At 44.9% G+C, this 20,658-nt stretch overlaps 1 protein-coding gene across 1 annotated transcript; it reads right to left on the reverse strand.

Moving 5' to 3' along the window:
- Positions 1-59: 59 nt before the first annotated feature.
- Positions 60-20,171, reverse strand: LOC149746254 (uncharacterized). Its single transcript, XM_089901795.1, has 6 exons — positions 20,132-20,171; positions 17,521-18,555; positions 8,989-9,088; positions 3,087-8,815; positions 796-986; positions 60-467 (listed from the first exon to the last, which is right to left on the reverse strand). Exons 1-2 carry the CDS (start codon positions 20,169-20,171, stop codon positions 17,570-17,572), a joined length of 1,026 nt encoding a protein of 341 aa, XP_089757921.1. The 3' UTR covers positions 60-467; positions 796-986; positions 3,087-8,815; positions 8,989-9,088; positions 17,521-17,569.
- Between the last annotated feature and the right edge of the window lie 487 nt (positions 20,172-20,658).

Genomic DNA, 20,658 nt, shown 5'->3' on the forward strand with positions numbered 1-20,658 from the left:
TTTAAAAAATAAATAAAACAAAACATGGGATGTCTGGTTATCCATTAGATCACTCGGGATTCACATGGAAAGGAAAAAATTTATTAAAGAACAGAACTTGAGAGCTGTCAGGATACAACCTAAAATTATGACAATAAGCAAGAATATGATAAATTTCATCCAGATAGCTGAAAACCGAATAAGGTATTTCCCAAACCACCTATCATTTGCCCAAAAATAAAGAAACATCATTCCCATTTATCATTTGACTTAACATTGCATCGAGTAATATAATGGGAATTTCTTAGCCAATAAAATGTCCTATATTTCTCAGCAATGCTTTCACATACTGCAAACTAATTAATTCAAAATCTGTTTTGTCTGGTCCCTTGTGTTCTCAGTTAATGAGATTTCATGCAGTCCATCCTGGTAACAGCTTCACGTCCCTTCTTCATTTCCTCTGACGCTTAGAGCCAAAGGGCTTCCAACTAAAAAAATAAAATAGAAAATATTCCTCAATTTTGATAAAATGCTGGATCTACATAATCAAATTTCATCAGAAAGATTCTGAGAAGGGGCCAACCACAAACCATTTCAATTTCAAATATTAAAATATTCAATATTTTAAAATTAAAATATTCAATATTTTAAAATTAAAATATTCAATATTTTAAAATTAAAATATTCAATATTTTAAAATTAAAATATTCTTTTAATTTCTCCATCATAAGTTTTGGAGTTATCAGACCAGGTCTCTGAATTTGAGTGTAGAAACCGTGGTCTCAGGATGAAGAGGGAGAGAATCGCAGAACTTACCCGGGTTGAATGGACTTCAGAACCATGAAGTCCAATAGGCTGGATTTCCAGAAGAGGAAAGTGGCCGGTCCAGACCAGAAGTGGTGCCCAAAACCAGGCAAGAAATGAATGATGGTTCTGGAGCTCACATTTTGGGGATGCCAGCGCACACTTCTGACTTCTGATTGATTTGGAAAGGTTTCCTGGAAAGGCTGGAATTTTGGTGGAAAAGGCAATGAGGAAAGATAAGAATTGGAAGGTAGACAACTGCTTTTTCAGACTTAACTAAATCTTTTAACTTTTTCTCCAAATTTGTATTCTTTGACCTTTTCAACAAGCCCAAGAAAGCGACATGCTGACACAATACCACATGTGCATGGTGGGTTCCGTCTGCCTAAAAGGAACAGAACACAATACAATCATGATCACAGGGCCACACAGACAAAGACAGCCATCAGAGCTGGTGTTAACCTGTGTACAATTACAGCTGCCATCTACGGAGCTCATTTTGGAAATATTAGACTACTCAAACTCTTTCCTAATAATTCTCAAAATAAATTTGGAAGGTAGATATTACTATTAGCTTTAGCAATCTAAAGTTAATCTAAATTCTCTTTTAACAGATGTGGAACATGACACTCAGACAGGTTAAGTCATTTGCTAATTTCCCACCAGCTCGAGAAAGACAGAAATGAGGTTCCTTGTGGATCTTCCTGAATTCGTTTTCTCTCTCTCTCTCTCTCTCTCTCTCTCTCCAATTCTGCTTCTCCTACAAAGTCCAGATCTTTCAAGCTTGTGGGTTTCAGCCTGGCCCCAAGGCACTGAGAATTCACACTACCATCAAGACGTCTTATGCAATTTTACTAAAGCTGGTGTGGAAACTTTAAGATCCCTGGAGTACTGAAAATCACAGCTCAACAGAATATAAATCAGAGACAGAAAAAAAGAGAGACAGAGACAGAGAAAGAAGGGGGAGACTTAGATACGCAGAGAGATGAATTCATTGATATTTTAACAAAAAGAAAGCTAAAGGTGCCTCTCCCTCTGAAAGTTTCATGTCACCTCGATTCCTGGATCTGTCTCGTATGCCTTCCCTTTGAGGCTCCTGGTATGCCCTTCCAGGAATCAGATGTCCCCCTGGCCCAGGACAGCTGCCCCTGGCTGCAGTTGGCACTGCTTGAAGCAGGTCAGCTGGGCAGGTGGGTGGGCACTCCACATGTCCTCAGCCCCTGCCAGCCCTGGGAGCTCCTCATGGGGACACAGATGCCCTGACCACCCTCTACTACATTAGCTCCTTTCACAGGGGACTGGATGGCTATTGGTGAGCATTTGTCTACCTCCTCCCATGGGGGCCGAGACTAACCCAGGTTACTTCCACCGGCTTCTCTTTTTTGCCACCCTCCCTACCTTCTGTTGTGCGCTGGCCGGTGGGAGTTCCTGGGAAGCCACACAGGCAGCGTCCTCTGTGCTAGTCATGCCAACCTTCATCAGAGCACATGCACTGGGGGCTCTTGGAGATGGGAGAGAAGTGGTAAGCTCTCAAATGTCCTCCCTGGAGCCATTCTGGGGCAGGCTCACTTTCAGTGGTTTGCATGTTGTTCGCCACAGAAACCGTAAGATGGGCAAAGCAGAGAGCTATGGGCCTGAGTGGGAGCAGAGCACTCAGATCCCTCTGGCTCTCATTTCTTACTTACGATGACCCCAAGTAACCTCCACAGAGCACAGCTTGAAGTGGCAGGTCTAACCAAGCTTCTCCATTTTACTTATGAGAAAATAAGCCTCTGAAGAAGGAAGACTAGCCCAGGAGACACAGTGACTTTGGCTCAGCCTTGCCTCTCCATTGGCCTCTCGAGTCCCAATTCCTGTTCTTCCAGCCATCCTCCCTCATCCAAAAGAGATTTCGTAGAAGGTGGCGGTCCACCAGGTCACCTACTGCCCACTCAGGCACATCCTTCTTCATCCCACTTGCCTCTCACCAAGCTGTTTCTAGTGTGTGTAAATGTGCATTTATGTGGAGACCATGGTCCATTTGCTAAGGTACATTTAGGTAAGTGACAAATTCCAGAATGGCAGTGCATTAGTTACAACCAATTAGGAGAAAATTATCACTGCGAAGTGCTCGTATCCCCTGCACTGGGCCAAAAGCCAACATGTAGCATTTACTAAGTATTACCTCATTGGGCTCAGTAGGCGGTAAAGAGGTTTAAATCCAATTCAATAAAATATTTGATGTTAAGACTGAATCCTTAGGACTATAAATTCCAGTTAGCAGACCAGAAAGAGGTTACTCTGTATTTCCATACATCACTCACCTCCTCTCTCCACTTATCGACAGCAATAGGTGTTGGAAAATCTTGGTGTTTTGAAGATACATCAACTTGTGTTCAAGCCCCAGCTTTGCTACTTTTAAGATGTGTGATCTCAAGATCATCAGTTCTCTTATGTATAAAATAGAGACAATAATACATACTTTGCCAGGTTGTTGGATTTAAAATGGGTAAAGTTTATAGAATCTACCTAGCACATAACAACTGCTCGATAAATGGTAGCTATTACTACTATATTAGCAGCCTTTACATGTTAGTGGTACTGCTTAATACTCATTAAAGCAAATATGTATCATTACAGCTAATAAGTATTTAGTGCTATGTACATGCCAAGCATTTTGGTACATCTTAGGTAAATTTCAAAGAAGTGCAAAATGTAACTCTTGCCATCAAAATAACTCAAAAGACAGCTGAAGAGAAACATTAATATATATTCTAACACTAAAATAATTTCAAATGGATTATAAAATAGAAGCAAATAGTAAAATCACAAATAGAAGAAAATTAGGACATTAAATTTTAATTTATCTTGGAAATGAGAAAAACTTTCAAAGCAAAACAAGAAAGGCAGAAGCACACAGATGTTTACAGCAGCTTTACTCATAATTGCAAAAACTTGGAAGCAGCCAAGATGTCCTGCAGTAAGTGAGTGGAGAAATAAACTGTGGTGCATTCACACAATGAAATATTCTTCAACACTAAAGAGATACAATCTATCAAGCCATGAAAATACATGAAGGAAACTTAAACACATATCACCAAGTGAAAGAAGCCAATACGAAAAGACTACCTACTGTATGTTTCCAACTCTATGACATTCCAGAAAAGGCAAAACTGTGGAGACAGAAAGAAAGATCAGGCGTTGTCACAAGTCGGGGTAGAAGGCGGGTGGGGAGAGGAAGAGGTAGAACACAGAGGAGTTTTATGGCAGCGAAACTATTCCGATTAATACTGTGACGGTGTATATGTGTCATCATACATTTGTCCAAAGCCATGGAATGTATAACTCCAAGAACGGAGCCTGTTGTAAACTGTGGGTCGATGTGATCGTGATGGTCGACAGAGGCCCCTCGGTTGTCACAAATGGACCACTCTGGCGGGGGATGCTGATGATGGTGGAGGCTGTGCCTGCGTGGAGGCAGGAGGATTATGTGAGCAGCCTCTGTGCCCACCTCTCAATATCGCTGTGAACCAAAAACTTCTCTGAAAATATAATGTGTTTAAGAAAAAAAACAAAGACAGAAGCTATTAAGGAACAGATTTCAATACACTAAAATTTTAACACATTTTCAGAAAAAAAATAGCATAAGACAATACATATAACCTAGGACTAGCACCTAAATATATAAAGAAATCTTACAAATCAATATTCTAAAAAGACAAAGACCCAACAGAGTACTCAGCAGTGTATGTGAACAGACAGAAAAAGCAAGACAAAAGACTTAGAAATATAAATTGACCCTCAGACTCACATATATTTTAAAAAGTACAAATTAAAACAATGTGATAAGATTGTTTACCTATGAAACTTGAAAAACAAAATGAGGGAATATTAAACATTGTTGGCTGACTAAACTGATGCAACTTTTTTGGATGCCAAATGAATCGATGTTGAGCAAATTAAAAGTGAATTAAATGAATGTATTCTTTGACTCAGTGGTTACTTTGTTATGCATTTATTCCACAGATATACTCACAGAGTTGCACAATTATAGGAAGGTATACACATATATTCACCCATACACATACACACACATACACACACACACTCAAGTTCATTTGCAGCATCAATTAATATAGCTAATGACTGGAAGCAACTGTCCATCCATCAAGAATCCATTAAATAAATTATGATTTATGTATACAATAAAACACTATACAGATGTGAAAACGAACCAGGTAGATATCTGTGTTCTCATGTGAAAAAATTACACGATGTATTTTTCACCTTGTGAAAAACAAGGTGTAAAAAAATAGGCATCGTAAGCTGCCATGTGTTTTAGCAAAACGAACATAAAACAGAATACAAACCCCTGTGTAGCTATTTTATGCATGGAAAAAGAAAAGGGCTTTGATGAGAGCTCTTAACTAGTGAAGCTGTTTTCAGAGAGATTATTCCTGTAACTGGGAAGAGGCTACAGTGGCTTCGTTTTTCCATGGAAAGAGGACAAGGGGACAGAGAGTGAGAGAGAAACACAGGGTCACTTCAGAGGAGGAAGGTCAGGGACCATGATCACAGACATCCAGGACCGCACGGGCAAAGCATCCCAGACTCCAAGGACGGAGGGGCCGTTGACCACATGGACCTGAGTCGACCTGACAGGAGGTGAGGCTGAGGTTCAGCTGTGTCAGAGCTGCGGGTGAAAGAGGCCGGCAGTACAAAGGAAATTCAAATCTGCAGCTACGGTTCAGGAATAAGATGTACTTTTGTCTGCAAAAAGATAAAAAGGAACCTTAGAACCCCAAGAACTGTCTCCAGAGGTCCCCAGAGGAGGGGTGGAGCTTCCCGTGGGCCCCTCGAGAGGTGAAATGAAGTAGGGGCTGGAAAAGAACCCCCGGCAGGTCCGGCCTCAGTGTGGGTTGCAGACTTATGTGCAGGGGGCTCTACTTCTTTGTGGGGCGCTGTGAGCGTGTTCCAGCTTCCGGGGGAGGAGAGAGGGCCAGCAGGCAGCAGGAGAGGAGGTGTGCTTGTGGTTCCTCCTTAACATAACTTAACCTTGAGGGGAGTGAGCGCTAACGACACAGTGACACAGCCTGGGGTCATCCCAGCAGAGGTGAGTGGAACCAACAGGGGAGCAGGGGAGCTCATGAGAAAGGAGAGGGAGTCCCAGGGCCAGGCACCTCACCTACATCAGCACCTACAGTCTCCTAGCTTAAAGATAGAAATCACTGGTGATATCAGTGTACACAGAGGCCCTGAGTTCTCACCTCTGTGTAAGTCAGCATCCCGGCCAACTCACACAGTGGACGTTTCCGACGCCAACACTGCCTCAAGGGAAGGCCGGGTGATCAGATCAGAGCGTGCAGTTTGATGTAATGGATTAGAGCAAGAGTTCCCCGTATGGGCTGAAATCTCAGCTCATAAAATTACCCTCGCCAGATGGGAGGGCTAAGAGGGAACGTACAGATCTTGCACTGGGAGGCGGCAGAGTGAGAGCTTAAAGCCAGATGATGGCGCCAGCCTGCTCGGATTTGAATTCCGGCCCTACCAGGCACTAGCTTGCGGCCCTGAGCAAGCTGCTTCACCCTCCCGTGCCTTCCTTTCCCCACCAGTAAAATGCGGATAATAGTATGACCTACCTCAGGGGGCCGCCTGCAGAATTAAACAAGTTAATGTCTGTAGAGTGCTTATAACCACAACTGGCCGGAAATAAGAGCTATAGAAATGTTACTTAAATAAATGTAACCTTAACTCCCCCCTTTACAGATGAGAGAAGGGCAGGCTGAAGCGGGAGCGTGATTTCCCCAAGTTTGTTCAGATGCTCTGTGTTCTTCGGGTCCTGGACCCTGGTCTCCAGATGCTCCGTCCACCATCCACGTGGCCTGGGAGCCCACAGGGCCGCACAGAGGGCCTGCAGATTCTGGAAGGGTCCCCGTTGTCCCGCCCCACACTGTCACAGCCTGACCTGCCACCGTGTCCCCTTCTGGCGGGGTCTGACCAGGCCACACAGAGGAAGCCACTGAGGTCTCTGGAGTTCCAGCACTTCCCATCATATCAAATACCATTTCACTTTCCATTTCCTCAAGGGAGGGAGGGAAAGAGAGAAAGACGATATCGCTCGTACTCCCCTACTTCACAGTTTTGCTGTGACAATAAAAAGGGATAAGATATTTTACATGGTAAAGAGGGCTACATAAATGTCAAATAGGGAAAAAATGGGATCCATAGGGCTGCCTTCCAGTGAGAACTTATGAATCCTATTAATTAAAAAGACTCGCATGACTTTGCCCCATTTGACTTCACTCTAGATAATTCATATATGCGGACCCAGAGCAGCCGAGCTCTTCTGGGAAATATGATAAAAGCGCGTGGTCTCTGCCAGGAAGGTTTCAGTCTGTGGAGAGAGACGGCCATTTCCTGCTGAGGGCTTTTCCTCAAATGCTCGTAACTGGTGCTCATCCAGTCGGGCTTCACCGTCCTCAGTGAATGCTCATCACATTTACGATACACAACTCACTCCTCTAAGGAGAGGCTGAACATAATCTGTGCCTGAATCACTTTTGAGTTCCCGCTACTTCAGGGCCCCTTCTCTACCTGCTGAGGGCGGTTCCCTCCACGTGCCTGTCTGTCAGCACCAAAGCCTCGGATTTGCTGAACTTCCCGGTGCTTGCCCTCCACGGTGGAAGACACAACCCTCGGAGCTGTAGACTCATCTGCTGCCTGGTTGATGCAGCTCCCATGGCCTCCTTCTGATTCCTCATACACACCAAGAATCCTCCTATCGCCTCAGGGCCTTGGCATGTGCAGTCGTGTCTGTCTGGAGCCACATCACTCCTGATAAGCGCACGGCTGGAACTTCTCACTTCTTCCAGGTATTCAAATATCTCTTTAGCAGAGCAATCTCCTCACACCACCCAAGTTAAAACCTCAACCCTCTCCCCAACCTGGTTCTCCCTGTCTACTTCACATATTTTAATTTTGTCTGTGGCACGAACACCACCAGGGCACTAACATCGTATGTATTTATTTGTTTTTTATCTGTGTCTCTGACCTCCAGAGAGGAGGGATAGTGTCTGTGTTTATCTAAGACCTGTGTGCTCACAACAGCTACCAGAGTAACTGACACTTAGAAGATACTCTGTCAATGGGTAACAAGTCTCTAAGTATAGAAGAGGAGGTTTTCTCCTAGAAAGTCAAGGAGAGCAGGGGACAGAACAAGGATCTACAGTCAGAAGGTGGAGTCCAGGCTCTAGTCGTTATTACCTGGGGGCATTCAGTGAAGTTGTATAACCTCTCCTCCTTCATCTATAAAGTGATATAAAGTCTCACCCAATCCTACATAGGATGGACTGAGACAACTTATAAAGGGACCATTTGTAACTAACAAAGAGCTATACAAATACAAAGCTATACAAATCTGGGTATATTTGTTTTTCAGTTTTCATCTTTGGTTTTGATTTAATTATATATTTAGATTGAACGGTCACTGGGACTGGCTTTGCTGTCACCTGAGGCCTTCAAGTACAGTGCTTAGGGGCCCTCGCTGGTTCCAGGGTCAGTCAAACATAGCATGATTCCTGGGGCTCCACCATTAACTAGCCCTGTGACCTCGGGCTGGTTAAATCACTTCAAAATAGATATAAGTGTATAGCAGTATTATGATGCATAGATTTCATGTGAACAATACGTGCAATAATGCATGTGAGACTCTTAGCAGATGTTTAGGGGTAATACTTTTATTGACTAAAGTGGTTTCTCTTTCTAAGGGAGATAATTCTCTGTTGGAAACATTTGGTTTTTAAATACAAATGGAAAGAGGCCTTCCTGAAAGCTTTTCATTTTTGAAACATGATCTCTTGTGCTGGGTGATGGGGAAATGCTTAAGCTCATGTCACCTAGATAGCAAAAGTATAGCTCTTAACTCTCAATTTTTGTCTATTAATAAAATTAAATAATAAGCTGCCATTGTTATTGACTTTATATACATATATATATTTACCACTGCCATGCTTAAATTCGTGGGCAAATCAGCTCTGTGTTTTGGCAGTCTCTCCTGTGGAAAAGAGTGTTTATGTTTATAATCTTCCAGAGCTGGAAAGGCTCAGTTTGCCAGCTCTGGAAATGACTCAGCAGTGAATACTAATAGGTGTGTTTCCCTTTGAGCCCACAGATTTGTGAAAGTCAGAATGTGCTCAGCAAGACAGAAGGAGGAAGTAGGGAATTAACCTTAACTTGGTGCCTTTTCTGGGCCAGGACCAGCAGCTCCTCTTCCTTGTATCATCTCATTTCATTCTCACATCAGATCTCTGAGGGAAATGATGACGTCCTTGATGGAGAAATGAGAAAATAAAGTCACAGTGAAGTTAAGTAACTTGTCCACAGAGCTAATAAAAGCCAAAACCCAAATCCTGACAAGCGGGATATTTGTTCCTCGGTTTGACAAATACTTATTTTGCATCTGTTATATGCCAGGCACTGTCCTAGGCACTGGGATTAAAGCAATGAGAAAAAGAAAGCCTCTGCCTTCAGAGAGGGCATATTCTAGTGCAAAAGTACAGATAAACACGCACATACTATACACAGAGATATAGCTATAAGTATGGGTGTGGACATAGATAGAGATATGGTTATGAGTACAGATATATAGTTCTGGGTATGGATATAAATGTGATAGTTGTAGACAAACACACAGGCATGGACACAGACATGGACAGACACAGGTAGTCATGAGTTAGCGCTAAGTGGAAGAGGATGATGAAAGGTATTTCAGATCAAGTAATGTGGAAGGCCTTTTAGGAGAAATACCAAAAAGAGACTTAAAGGAAGACCCCTGAGTGTGATGAACAAGGTGACTTTTAAGGATCACACTGGGTGCTGCACAAAGAGCAGGCTATAGGGGACAGCAGAGTGTCAGCAGAAACACCAGGGTCGAGGTTACCGCCGCAGTTCTTAGGAGGAAAACAGAGGTTCCACTGAGCGGGAGTGACAGCTGCCTCCTTAGTCACACTGTAAGTCACACTAGACTCCCCTAAGGAATTTAAAGGTAATTTTTTACAGAAGACTAATTTACCTAGACGTTTTGTGGGAACCAACACACAATGTAACACATTACATACCAACACCAGGCTTTCCCAAGTTATTAAAACAGTAACAAAATGGTATAAAAACAACAAACCCTGTGTTACAATCTTGTTAAAAATTATAAGGCATTTAGGGTCATAGGTGAATTCCATTCATTATGCAATTATGAAACTATGGCCAATGGAAGTGGAGGGCCCTTGGCCCTCTTCCAGCCTGATGGTTTTGGTTTGCAAACAGAGAGAGTAACTTACGCACAGTCACAGATCCACCCAGTTGGGAATGACACCTACGTCCGCTTACAGCCAGAAGTGCTTTCACTCATTACTTCACTTACATTTATGCACAAAAAAGTGGAAGATGATACATCTTTTCATTAAAAGAGTGGCCACCATCAGATTTGTGGTTACCAGAGGCAGAGGAGGGGGGAGGGGAATAGGATAAAAGTAGTAAAAAGGTACAAACTCCCAGCTGTAAGATACGTAAGTACTAGGGATGTGACGTACAACACGATAAATATAATTAACACTTCCGTATGTTATAAATGAAAGTTGTCCAGAGAGCAAATCCTAGGAGTTCTCATCACAAGGAAAAACATTTTTCTATTTATTTAATTTTATATCTATAAGAGATGATGGATGGGACTTCCCTGGTGGCGCAGTGGTTAAGAATCTGCCTGCCGATGCAGGGGACACGGGTTCGAGCCCTGGTCCGAGAAGATCCCACTTGCTGCAGAGCAACTAAGCCCGTGCATCACAACTACTGAGCCTGCACTCTAGAGCCCGCGTGCCACAACTACTGAAGCCTGCGCACCTAGAGCCCATGCTCCGCAACAAGAGCCCGTGCTCCACAACAAGAGAAGCCACCGCAATGAGAAGCCTGCGCACCACAAAGAAGAGTAGACCCCGCTCGCCACAACTAGAGAAAAGCCCACGCACAGCAATGAAGACCCAACGCAGCCAAAACATAAATAATAAATTAATTTAAAAAAAAGAGAGAGATAATGGATGTTCACTAAACTTGTGATAATCATTTCATGATGTATTAAGTCAAATCATTATGCTGTATACTTTAAACATATACAGCACTGTGTGTCAATTATATCTCAATAAAAATGGAAGGGAAAAAAAAGAATGACCACAGTTTTATACATGCATCTCCACATTCCCCAACACTAAGCCTAACACTCACTTTTAATGAAGCTCTCCTCAGGTAGAAATAGACCAGAACTGCTAGTCAGACTATTCAGTCTGACTAGCTTTCACTCATTACTTCACTTATATTTATGCACAAAAAAGTGGAAGATGATACATCTTTTCATTAAAAGAGTGGCCACCATCAGATTTGTGGTTACCAGAGGCAGAGGAGGGGGGAGGGGAATAGGATAAAAGTAGTAAAAAGGTACAAACTCCCAGCTGTAAGATACGTAAGTACTAGGGATGTGACGTACAACACGATAAATATAATTAACACTTCCGTATGTTATAAATGAAAGTTGTCCAGAGAGCAAATCCTAGGAGTTCTCATCACAAGGAAAAACATTTTTCTATTTATTTAATTTTATATCTATAGGAGATGATGGATGGGACTTCCCTGGTGGCGCAGGTAAGGGGAAAACTCCTTATTGAAAGTTCTGACTAGAGAAAATTGAAAAATCTTTTATGGCTTCAAAAAGCACTCATTGGTTAATGGCCTCGCTTTGTTGTTTTTTTTAAAAAAAACTTCAGAATAGAAAATTTGGGTGTGTGCGTATGGTTGTTTTTTCAGTTAAAACTCAGAAAATAATCTTTCCTACCTCAAAGATGAGCACAAAATGCATTATGTTTGTAAGAGCTTACAGACCAGGTTCAGCCAGAAGTGAAATATGAAACTCCCTCAAATGCCTTATTATTCTAAAGAAACGGGACACACCCTCAATTATGGCAAAATAAGTACAGCCACTAATGTCATGCATGTTAATAAAAATTTTGGAGACTTCACAGGAAAGTTTATAGTGTGTTTTTTAAACCATGGTATTTTGGTGATTGGTCAGTAATTACCAGCTCTTGGACCATGCTGAATCCATTAGCCAAACCCTACATAAGCAATGCTTTTTGCATCTAGAGTAATACAAGGAGGGGAGTTGGGATGGGGAGGTTTTAAGAGCAAGTAAACAAGGACACATAAAAGCCCCAGAATATTTCTTAATGCCAGATCTCAAATCATAAACATCAGAGGGAGGAAAATATATGCATACATATACATGTACAAAAACATGTATGTAGGTATGTGTCTATAATATTTATGGCATCAGATATGCTGACCAAATCTATTGCATTATAAAGAGCACTAGAAAAAGAACTGGGCAACATTTCTATTTTTGCATCTGCTACTAGCAAATTCTCCAACCTGCACGGGGCAGGTCTCTCTCTGGGCCTCATTTTCCAGAACTATTAAAGAGAGAGATGGAGTTCTCTGATCACTAAGGTCTTCTTTTGAAAATGTTTCTGACCCCAGGGCTGTGTTTAGAATTCTTGAAGCAAGAAATTAGCCACTTTTTTGCTACTTTGACCTAGAAATGTTCCACGGTTTGTCCTTTGTTCTCCCATTAGAGCAGACATTTAAATAAAAATGAAAGGAAAAAAAAAAAAAAAAGAAAGGAACCACCGTTGTTTTTCCAAGCACAGTTTGTGTGTAATGAAGGGAGTGATTATCTTGGCAAAAAGAACAGCTCCTCCCTCAATGTTTAAAATTAGCACTTCTCCTCCCTCTAGTGGAAATGCCATGTACTTACTCTAGTGGAAATGCCATGTACTTACTCTAAACGAAATTGATTTGTTTTCATCAAACAAAACAGAGAAAAAGAGCTAGCATGACTGAGTCCTAATACGGGATCAAACAAACACAATTTGCTACAGTGTTGTCCCACACAAATGTCTTAAATATTTTACTTGTTTAAAACAATTCAAGATTAACAATGAAAGCCTGCAAAGTAGATTTAGACCCACCCAGGGTCTGCAAATGAAATACACGGGTCCAAATTCGATATTTTGTATTTAATTTATGCCCCCAAGAATGCTAAAATCAGTTCACTTATGAAAATTACTGAGTCTAAGCAGTCACTAAACAGGACAAGTGAAGCAAACCCTAAGACAGGAAAGCTAAAGACAGGGCTTTGGGGCAAGAAATGTCCATTTCAATCCAGTTTACGTGTAGGTACTTATTTTATGTGTCTTCTGATTCCATCTCTGTGAAACCTTTCTTGACTCCCCAGGCAAAGTAAATTGCACCCTGACTTGTCGTAAACACCTCCTCCAGCCACAGAAAGCAAGTCGACAATGGTGTGTGTGCATGTCCACCTCCCCATCTGGACACGGAGCCCCTTACAGGGAGCTTCTCACCCTCCTTGTGTTTCTCTTCCGGTTGGAGAAGAATCGAGTGACACAGCTGGAGAGACTGTGACTTCAAAGGCACTCACATTCAATTGACTCAAAATCACTGTGCTGAAAAGTTATTTTTTCTTTAAGATAAAATCAAATAACACTGGGCTGGCTCCACTCAGCCTGCTAGCCAATCCGACCAGAGCCCTGGTGGGTCCTCTTTCCCAGGTAAGGGTTGTAATAAGATCTACACACCCTAAAGAGTGAACAAGGCAAAGGGCGATCACTAAGGAGGTCGGCTGGATGTCTACAGCAGTAATTCAGAAGATGAGCGCTTCACTCAATGCGATCACACCAATCACGTGTCGCTAATCTTCCACACCAATCATGAGCCACTGCCAAGCATCACCAGAATCTGAGCGGAGCATCCTACCTGGAAGGTGCAAATAAAACAAACAAAGCAACCTAAATGTCCATCGACAGAGGAATGGATAAAGAAGATGTGGTCTATATAGATAATGGAATATTACTCAGCCATAAGAAAGCCATTTGCAGCAACACAGATGCTCCTAGGGATGACCATTACTAAGGAAAGTAAGTCAGAGAAAGACGAATACCATATGATATCACTTATACGCGGAATCTTTAAAACATGATACAATGAACTCATTTACAGAACAGAAATAGACTCAAAGACACTGAAGACAAATTTATGGTTACTGAAGGGGAAGGGGGGAGGGATAAATCAGGAGATTGGGATTAACAGATACACACTACTATATATAAAATAGATAACCAACAAGGACCTACTGTATAGCACAGGGAACTATACTCAATATCTGTAATAACCTATAGTGGAAAAGAAACTGAAAAAAGAATATATATATACACACACACATATACATATATATGACGGCATCACTTTGCTGTACACCTGAAACACTGTAAATCAACTAAACTTTAATTTTAAAAATTCCAAAAAAACAAATAAATAAAAATTCACCCTAGGGGAAATGGAGATTTTGCATGAGGAACTTTAAACAAAGCCATCACTAAAGTCTCAGAATAGTAAGTAAAGACACTGCATCCAATAAGAAAGAAAAAATATTATTTTAAAAAGAATATTTAGGGCTTCCCTGGTGGCGCAGTGGTTGGGGGTCTGCCTGCCGATGCAGGGGACACGGGTTCGTGCCCTGGTCTGGGAGGATCCCACATGCCGCAGAGCAGCTGGGCTCGTGAGCCATGGCCACTGAGCCTGCGCTTCCGGAGCCTGTGCTCCGCAACGGGAGAGACCACAACAGTCAGAGGCCCGCGTACTGGAAAAAAAAAAAAAAGAAAAGAATATTTACATAACAAGAGAAAGAAAGGAAGAAAGAAAAAATGGGAGAGAGTGGAAGCTTTTAGAACTTAGAAACCTGAGAGCAGAAATGAAAGTCTTCGTAAAAGAGCTGAAAAACAAGTTGAAAACACAAAGTTCAAAAAATATTATAAAATGTAGTAAAGGTATAAAAAGGAAATATGTGAGAGAAAAGACAAGAAAATTGGAAAACCAGTCCAATATGTCCAACATCTGAATAGCAGACAATACAGAAAGAGAGAAAAGAAAAAAAGTGAGGAGTGGAATTCATCAAAGAAACAAGTCAAGAAAATTTCCAAGAATTTAACGACTTGAGTTACCAGACCCATCAAGGGCCCAGCGAAAATGGATGAAAACAGACCCACATCAAATTACACTATTGTGAAATTCAGAACCCAGTGGGCAGATGGAAGATTCTATTTGTTTTCTAAGGGGAAAAAACTGAAGTGTGAGATGGTGAGGTGCGTGTCCCCCAGTTTCCTGTCTCCCGGCTTTAACACAGAGCCACAGCTCAGTGCGGGGGACATGGGGAGCATCCATCTCCTCTGAACTAACCTGGAACAAGGTCAGGTTAAACCAGACTGGGCAGAATGATTAAGCAGAGGAGGTCTTAACATCTACTTTCTTGACTGTTCTCTGTTCCGGGACATTTGAATACGCCCTCAGAGTATGTGGCCCCCGGGGGTGGGTCCAGTGCCCATGAAACTAGAGCTGGACGGGGACTGTGGGTGGGCCTGCATGGAAGGATGACACTCAAGAGATCCCAGCACCAAGGAGACCCAAGCCGAGGTCCAGTTCGACAGAAACAGCCACAAGAAACAAATTTCCATTGCCTACGTGGGCGGGGCAATCCACATCCAGTTAGAGAGAGGATAATGTGACCATAGACCCACCCTCCACTCAGCCCCAATGTTGCCTAAATCGACACTTTTGGCCCCAGGCAGATGCCATTCTGGGGAGAGGCCAGCATGGCCTTTGAAGACTGAGAAATCTGAGATCCTGATCTCTCTAAAAAAGAGCATGCATCACCTAAAGGGCCTGTTAAAAGATCAAATGATATTAAGGCTTAAACCTGATAGGGCTAAATATTTTTGTGTCTATGGACCAGTTAGGCTGCTCATGAGAAAGACCACATTATTTATAGGCAATATAAAGGGACAGTGTTTCTTCCTAGTTGTAGGTTGCAGCTGTAGGCTGAATGAGTTTCATGAAATTTCTATGCTTTTAAAGTGAGAGAAAAGGAAAAAAAAAAAAACCTTCCTGGGGGAAAAAAAAAAAGGCCAACATCGATTTCTCCTCTCCCTGTTCATACTAAGAAAACAAGCATATGAACAAAGCTGCATTTACAGAAGCCTGAAGATTAAACGAGTCTGCTAGTGGATATACGGGCCCATGTGAGGCATAGTTATAGTTTAGTGCCTGACCTCTGCGTTCAAAATTCAAAGAAAAAGAACAGCTTGAATGTGAAACAAACCAAAGACATAAAAGACCCTGTCTCCCAGCATACCTGAAGCCATACTTTTGCTCTACGTAGAGTTTCCATTCTGAGTCAGCCAAACTTGTGTTGGTTAAAAGGGTTTTAGCTATATCCTCAGTTGTTGCTGAAATTTAAATCACTGGCTATCACTGAGAGAAAAGTATTTTTGATAATTTACACCTTCTCAGGTGCATTCCGCGTAGCATTTCATTAAAAGGATTTACCCAAATGTATTTAATCAGCACATATTATACCTAAGCACACATTATGCATACACGCACACCTCGGAGATATTGCAGACTCAAATGAGTATCACAATAAAGCCAGCCACATAAGAGGAGGAAGGGCAGAAAAGATGTATAATTGCAAAGCAGTGTCACGTAGCGACAGTGGAACCATGGGCCCTGTGTGTCACAAATGTGGGAAATCAGCCACACTGTAGGCTCCAAAGAAAGCAGTCAGCATCCCGTCCTTTGCTAAGCTCTTGGGGGCTCAGAAGAGTGCCAAGCACTGCAATCAACAAGCGGGTAGGGCGGCTTCTCCGGGAGATTCCAGGTTTTGAACTGTGCATGACCTCACGTGTACTCACAGCACCTCTACAGAGAGGCCCAGACATGTATTTTCTTCTTACGTGCTTACTCTGAGCCAGGCAACAGTCTAAGTGCTTTCACAGTATTAACCTGGCCACTGTTGAAGAGAACGCTGTGAGTGTGCTACCGTTATTAACCCCATCTACGGATCAGGGAAACCAAGGCAAAGAAGCATGTTTAATAAACTTACTGAAAGTAACACAGGTAATACATGCCAGAGTTTGGATTCAGACCCAGGTCTTGCAATCTTAACCACTCGGAAATACTATCCCAAGGCTCATACAAGGTATCTAAGACCCATAGTGCAGCCTAGGGACCTGCCCAGGCTGCGCTCAGGCAGAATCTTAGCTGTCCCGCACCGAGCACCTCTTGTGGGTCAGATGCTTCCCTGTCCTAACACTGCAAGGCAGGTATTTTACAGATGAAAAGGCACAAAGCAACACGGAGTAGCCGAGTGTCTGGGTGGCAGCCAGTAAGCAAGCAGGCACCGCTTAATCTAAGTTTCTTAAAACCCCAAGCTCATGCCCTTTCTCTACACCCCGACCTCCCGGAACAGGGTCCTCACTTCCAAGATGGCATTGCTTTCCCTGTACCCAGCGGCACACCCCCACCCCCACCTCGGGCACCGCCAGCGCGGGAGCCGCACCGCTCCTGTTGGGATGTCAGTTTCCCCCATGGGGTTGGGGGTCCCTGGCGAGCAAGAATCTGGAAAGAGCCACGGTGTCTAAACAGAGGCTGGCCCACCGGCGACCTTCACCACCAGATTTGCGCTCGGGAGTAAAGCAACTCTCTGGCAAAGGGAGGTCTGGACAGGCCAGCCCCGCGGAGAGCGCACGGTGTCCACTTCCCTGGCCTGGGGGATCCACCCTGAGCGCTGGGAAGAGATCCAACTCTTACCGCCTCCAGAACGGCGCGGGCGGCCTCCCGGCGGCGGAAGACCCCGGAGCTAGGCAGGTCCGGCACCACCGGGTGCAGCACGGGCTCCGGCACGGGCACGACGCGCTCGCGGCCCAGCTGCCGCCACCCCAGGCCGTCCTGCCGTTCCCACGGGAGCTGCCACAGCCGGCAGAGCGGGTCGCCGGAGAACTCGGCCAGGCGCGGGCGCGGAGCCTCCGGGCAAGCATCCAGCAGTGCCAGCAGAGCGCTCCGGGTGGCGGGGCTGTCGCGGGGGTCGCAGAGAAGGAAGCCGTGCTGCAGGACCCCCGCCCCGCCGCCCGGTTGGTATCACAGCAGGCGGCGCAGCTGGCACCGCCGGAAGGGGCCGCGCCGCAGCTGGTGCAGCAAGCGCTGGTGCAGCCGGGCCGCGCGCACCCGGGCCGCGCAGCCCGCGCTCCCGGCCACCGGCACGCTCAGAGAATAGCTGCGGCCCGGGGGGCCCAGGAGCGCGGCCACGCCGGGGTCGGGGCGCGCGCCCGGGGCCTCGTCTCCCACTGCGAAGTGAGCCAGGGTGCAGCCGGGCAGCTCCAGCGCGAAGCAGCGCGGCGGCGCCATGGCCCGACCGCAGGCCCCGCGCCGCAGCCCCGAGAGACGCGCGAGCAGCAGTGGGGCGCGCGGGCGGCGGCCAAAGACCATGGGCGCCTCCCGGTCCCGCCACGCGCGTGGAAAACGAAACCCGGGACTCGGCGGGCGGCGCCGCGGGGAAAAGCGAAAGCGAAGCGCCGGCGGCGGCAGCGGGGGCAGTGGCGGGAAGCGGGCGGGGCCCTGGATGGGGCGCCCTCCCCGGCCTCCGCTTCCGCCTCCGCCTAGCCGCGAGGTCGCGCCGGGAGCAGGCAGCCGCCGGGAGGGGATCCCAGCAGGGGCCGGGCCTCAGGCTGCCACCGATGGGGACCCGCGCTGCGATCGATGGGGAGCGGGCAGGGGGTGCCAGGCCCCGTTTGAATAATTCTTGGGAGTGTGTGTGTGTGTGTGTGTGTGTGTGTGTGTGTGTCTCACCTGCGCCACCACGCTCACCGGCTCTTGCTCGCTCTCTGGGACCGCCGACGCCTCACCTGGGCTCGCCTTGCGGGCCTCGCAGACGCGGCCGCTCGCGACCCCAGCCCTGCGCCCCGAGCGCTCTCCCCGCCCGCGCCCGGACTCCAGGCCTGGGAGCCGCTGGAGCGTTTTCACCCCGCTTTGCACACGCTTTCCGCTCGTTTGGAATTAACCCCTCCTTTTGCTGACTCTCAAACTGAGAAGTGTCCCCAGACTGGCACCTCTAAGTTGACTTACGCCAAATTAAAGTCGTGCACGCAGGTCCAATGAGACAGCAGCTTGATGGCCTGGAAGCGCCTTATCAGCCAGCAGCCGGCGTCAGATGTATTGCTGCCTTTGTATAGTAAAGCAGCATTGACAAGATTATTTGGGTGTTTTGTTTTTACTCATTGACTGATATCTGTGAAAATGATTGTCCAGCAGACCCAAAAGTTAGAATTGAAACAAAGATGGAAAACATTAGATAAACTGAAAGCATATAGTTATGATTTCATCAAATGTGCATTTAGCGTGGGATTAAGTTTAATTCTGAAAGGAAAACCCTTTATGATAGACATGAACTATTACAGATATGTGGTTGAAGTATGGTTAATAGGCAAGGAATAATTCTGAGATTAAGATGTTTTCAGCTCTTTGAGAACAGGATCATTTTTATACTCTGAGCAATTTGACTTTTGGACATTTAGGGAGCAGAGATGTTGTCACCTGTGTGGAACATAAGAAAATAGGAAAAGAACAAAGTCCTTTTTGTTCCTTAGGACAGGATTGCATCCTCCCGTGAGCCTTTCTTGACCTTTTTTCCATGACCCCCCCCAATCATATCTGCTCTTAATTTAAGTTTTCCTCTCCATTTTCACTCACCCTCCTCCCTACCAGAAGACTGTGAAATTAGTGACACTGCAGGATCTGGTCTCGCTCAATGTTAACTGGGAGTCGAAGATTGAAGATACAATGTCTTCATTCATGAAGTGAAAAAAATCTTTGTCATATTTTTGAGCTCCGATTTCAAATTCCCAGGACAGAGAATCTGACGGACCCAGCTTGGGTGCATGTTTAGATTGAATAAACTTGCCTGTAGTAACCTATCCAGTGGGTGTGGAAGAAAGAAGCTGGGCCTGGAAAGACACTTGAAAGAGGTCCTTGAATGAGTGAACAGCACGACTTTATTCATTTAAAAAGCCAGAGTCTTCAACACTAACAACGTCAACCAGGAAAACATGAAAGATTCTAGTCATTCTGCTCCTAGGGAAAAAAAAAGCAGAAAGGGAGAATTAACTAATATAAATGTTGTAATTAATAAACAATAAAATGAGAAAATAACATTTATTTTGAAAAAGAGATTGGTTTTTTGGGATCCCTTCCAGGCCAGGCTCTGGCCTCCAGAGACCAGCTGGCACCGCATAAAACCGCTCTGGGGGCCAGACCCCTGGCTTGTGGGCTTCTGATTTGAAGGGTACACTATCTTTTCTCACTAAGAAATATAGTTTATACAGCTCCCTGTGAGAAGAGAGCTAACACAGCAGGTGCAGATACTTACTCCTGGCATCTCTACTGGGGAGCCTGGAGCCATGATTCATCGTGGCCAAATCCTAGAAATATGCCCTCAAAAACTTCTTTATATCAGTCATTGATGGTTCTGTGTTTGCACCAGGAACAATGGACACGCCACAGCAACTTGTCGGGGTTGCTTCGCACAAACATCAAGATTGGTGATGGGCACCTCATTCACAGATGGGGTCCTGAGATTAGGTGACCAAGACTGGTCACAGCAGGATGTGCCTACGTGTCCAGCCCACCACGTAATGGCAAACCTGAGACCCAAGCGGGCTTTCCTGACCAGCCATCTCACTCCTGTACCCAGGGTGGGAGTGCTTCTAGAAAGAAAGCACATCTATCTATGCAGCCTAGGTGGTGAAGGACTCAGAAGCTGTGCCCGTCTCTCCAGACTCCTCTGATGTTCATCTTTTTCCTGTTATTCTTGCTCTGCATCTCTTCCCTGGAATAAAGCCCACCTGTGAGTGTGACCTGTTCCTGTCCCAGGAGTCCTTATAGCCGATTAGCAAA

The sequence above is a fragment of the Delphinapterus leucas genome, chromosome 19 (genome assembly GCF_059928025.1).
Source record: "Delphinapterus leucas isolate spDelLeu-1000000601 "Yukka" chromosome 19, BTC_Dleu_Yukka2, whole genome shotgun sequence".
Classification (NCBI taxonomy): Eukaryota; Metazoa; Chordata; class Mammalia; order Artiodactyla; family Monodontidae; genus Delphinapterus; species Delphinapterus leucas.

Coding starts and splice junctions, on each gene's coding strand:
- LOC149746254 (XM_089901795.1), bottom strand. CDS start 20,171: ATGAATCATGGCTCCAGGCTCCCCAGTAGAGATGCCAGGA. Junction 18,556..20,131: donor CCCCAGTAGAGATGCCAGGA/GTAAGTATCTGC, acceptor GTGGTGGCGCAG/GTGAGACACACACACACACA.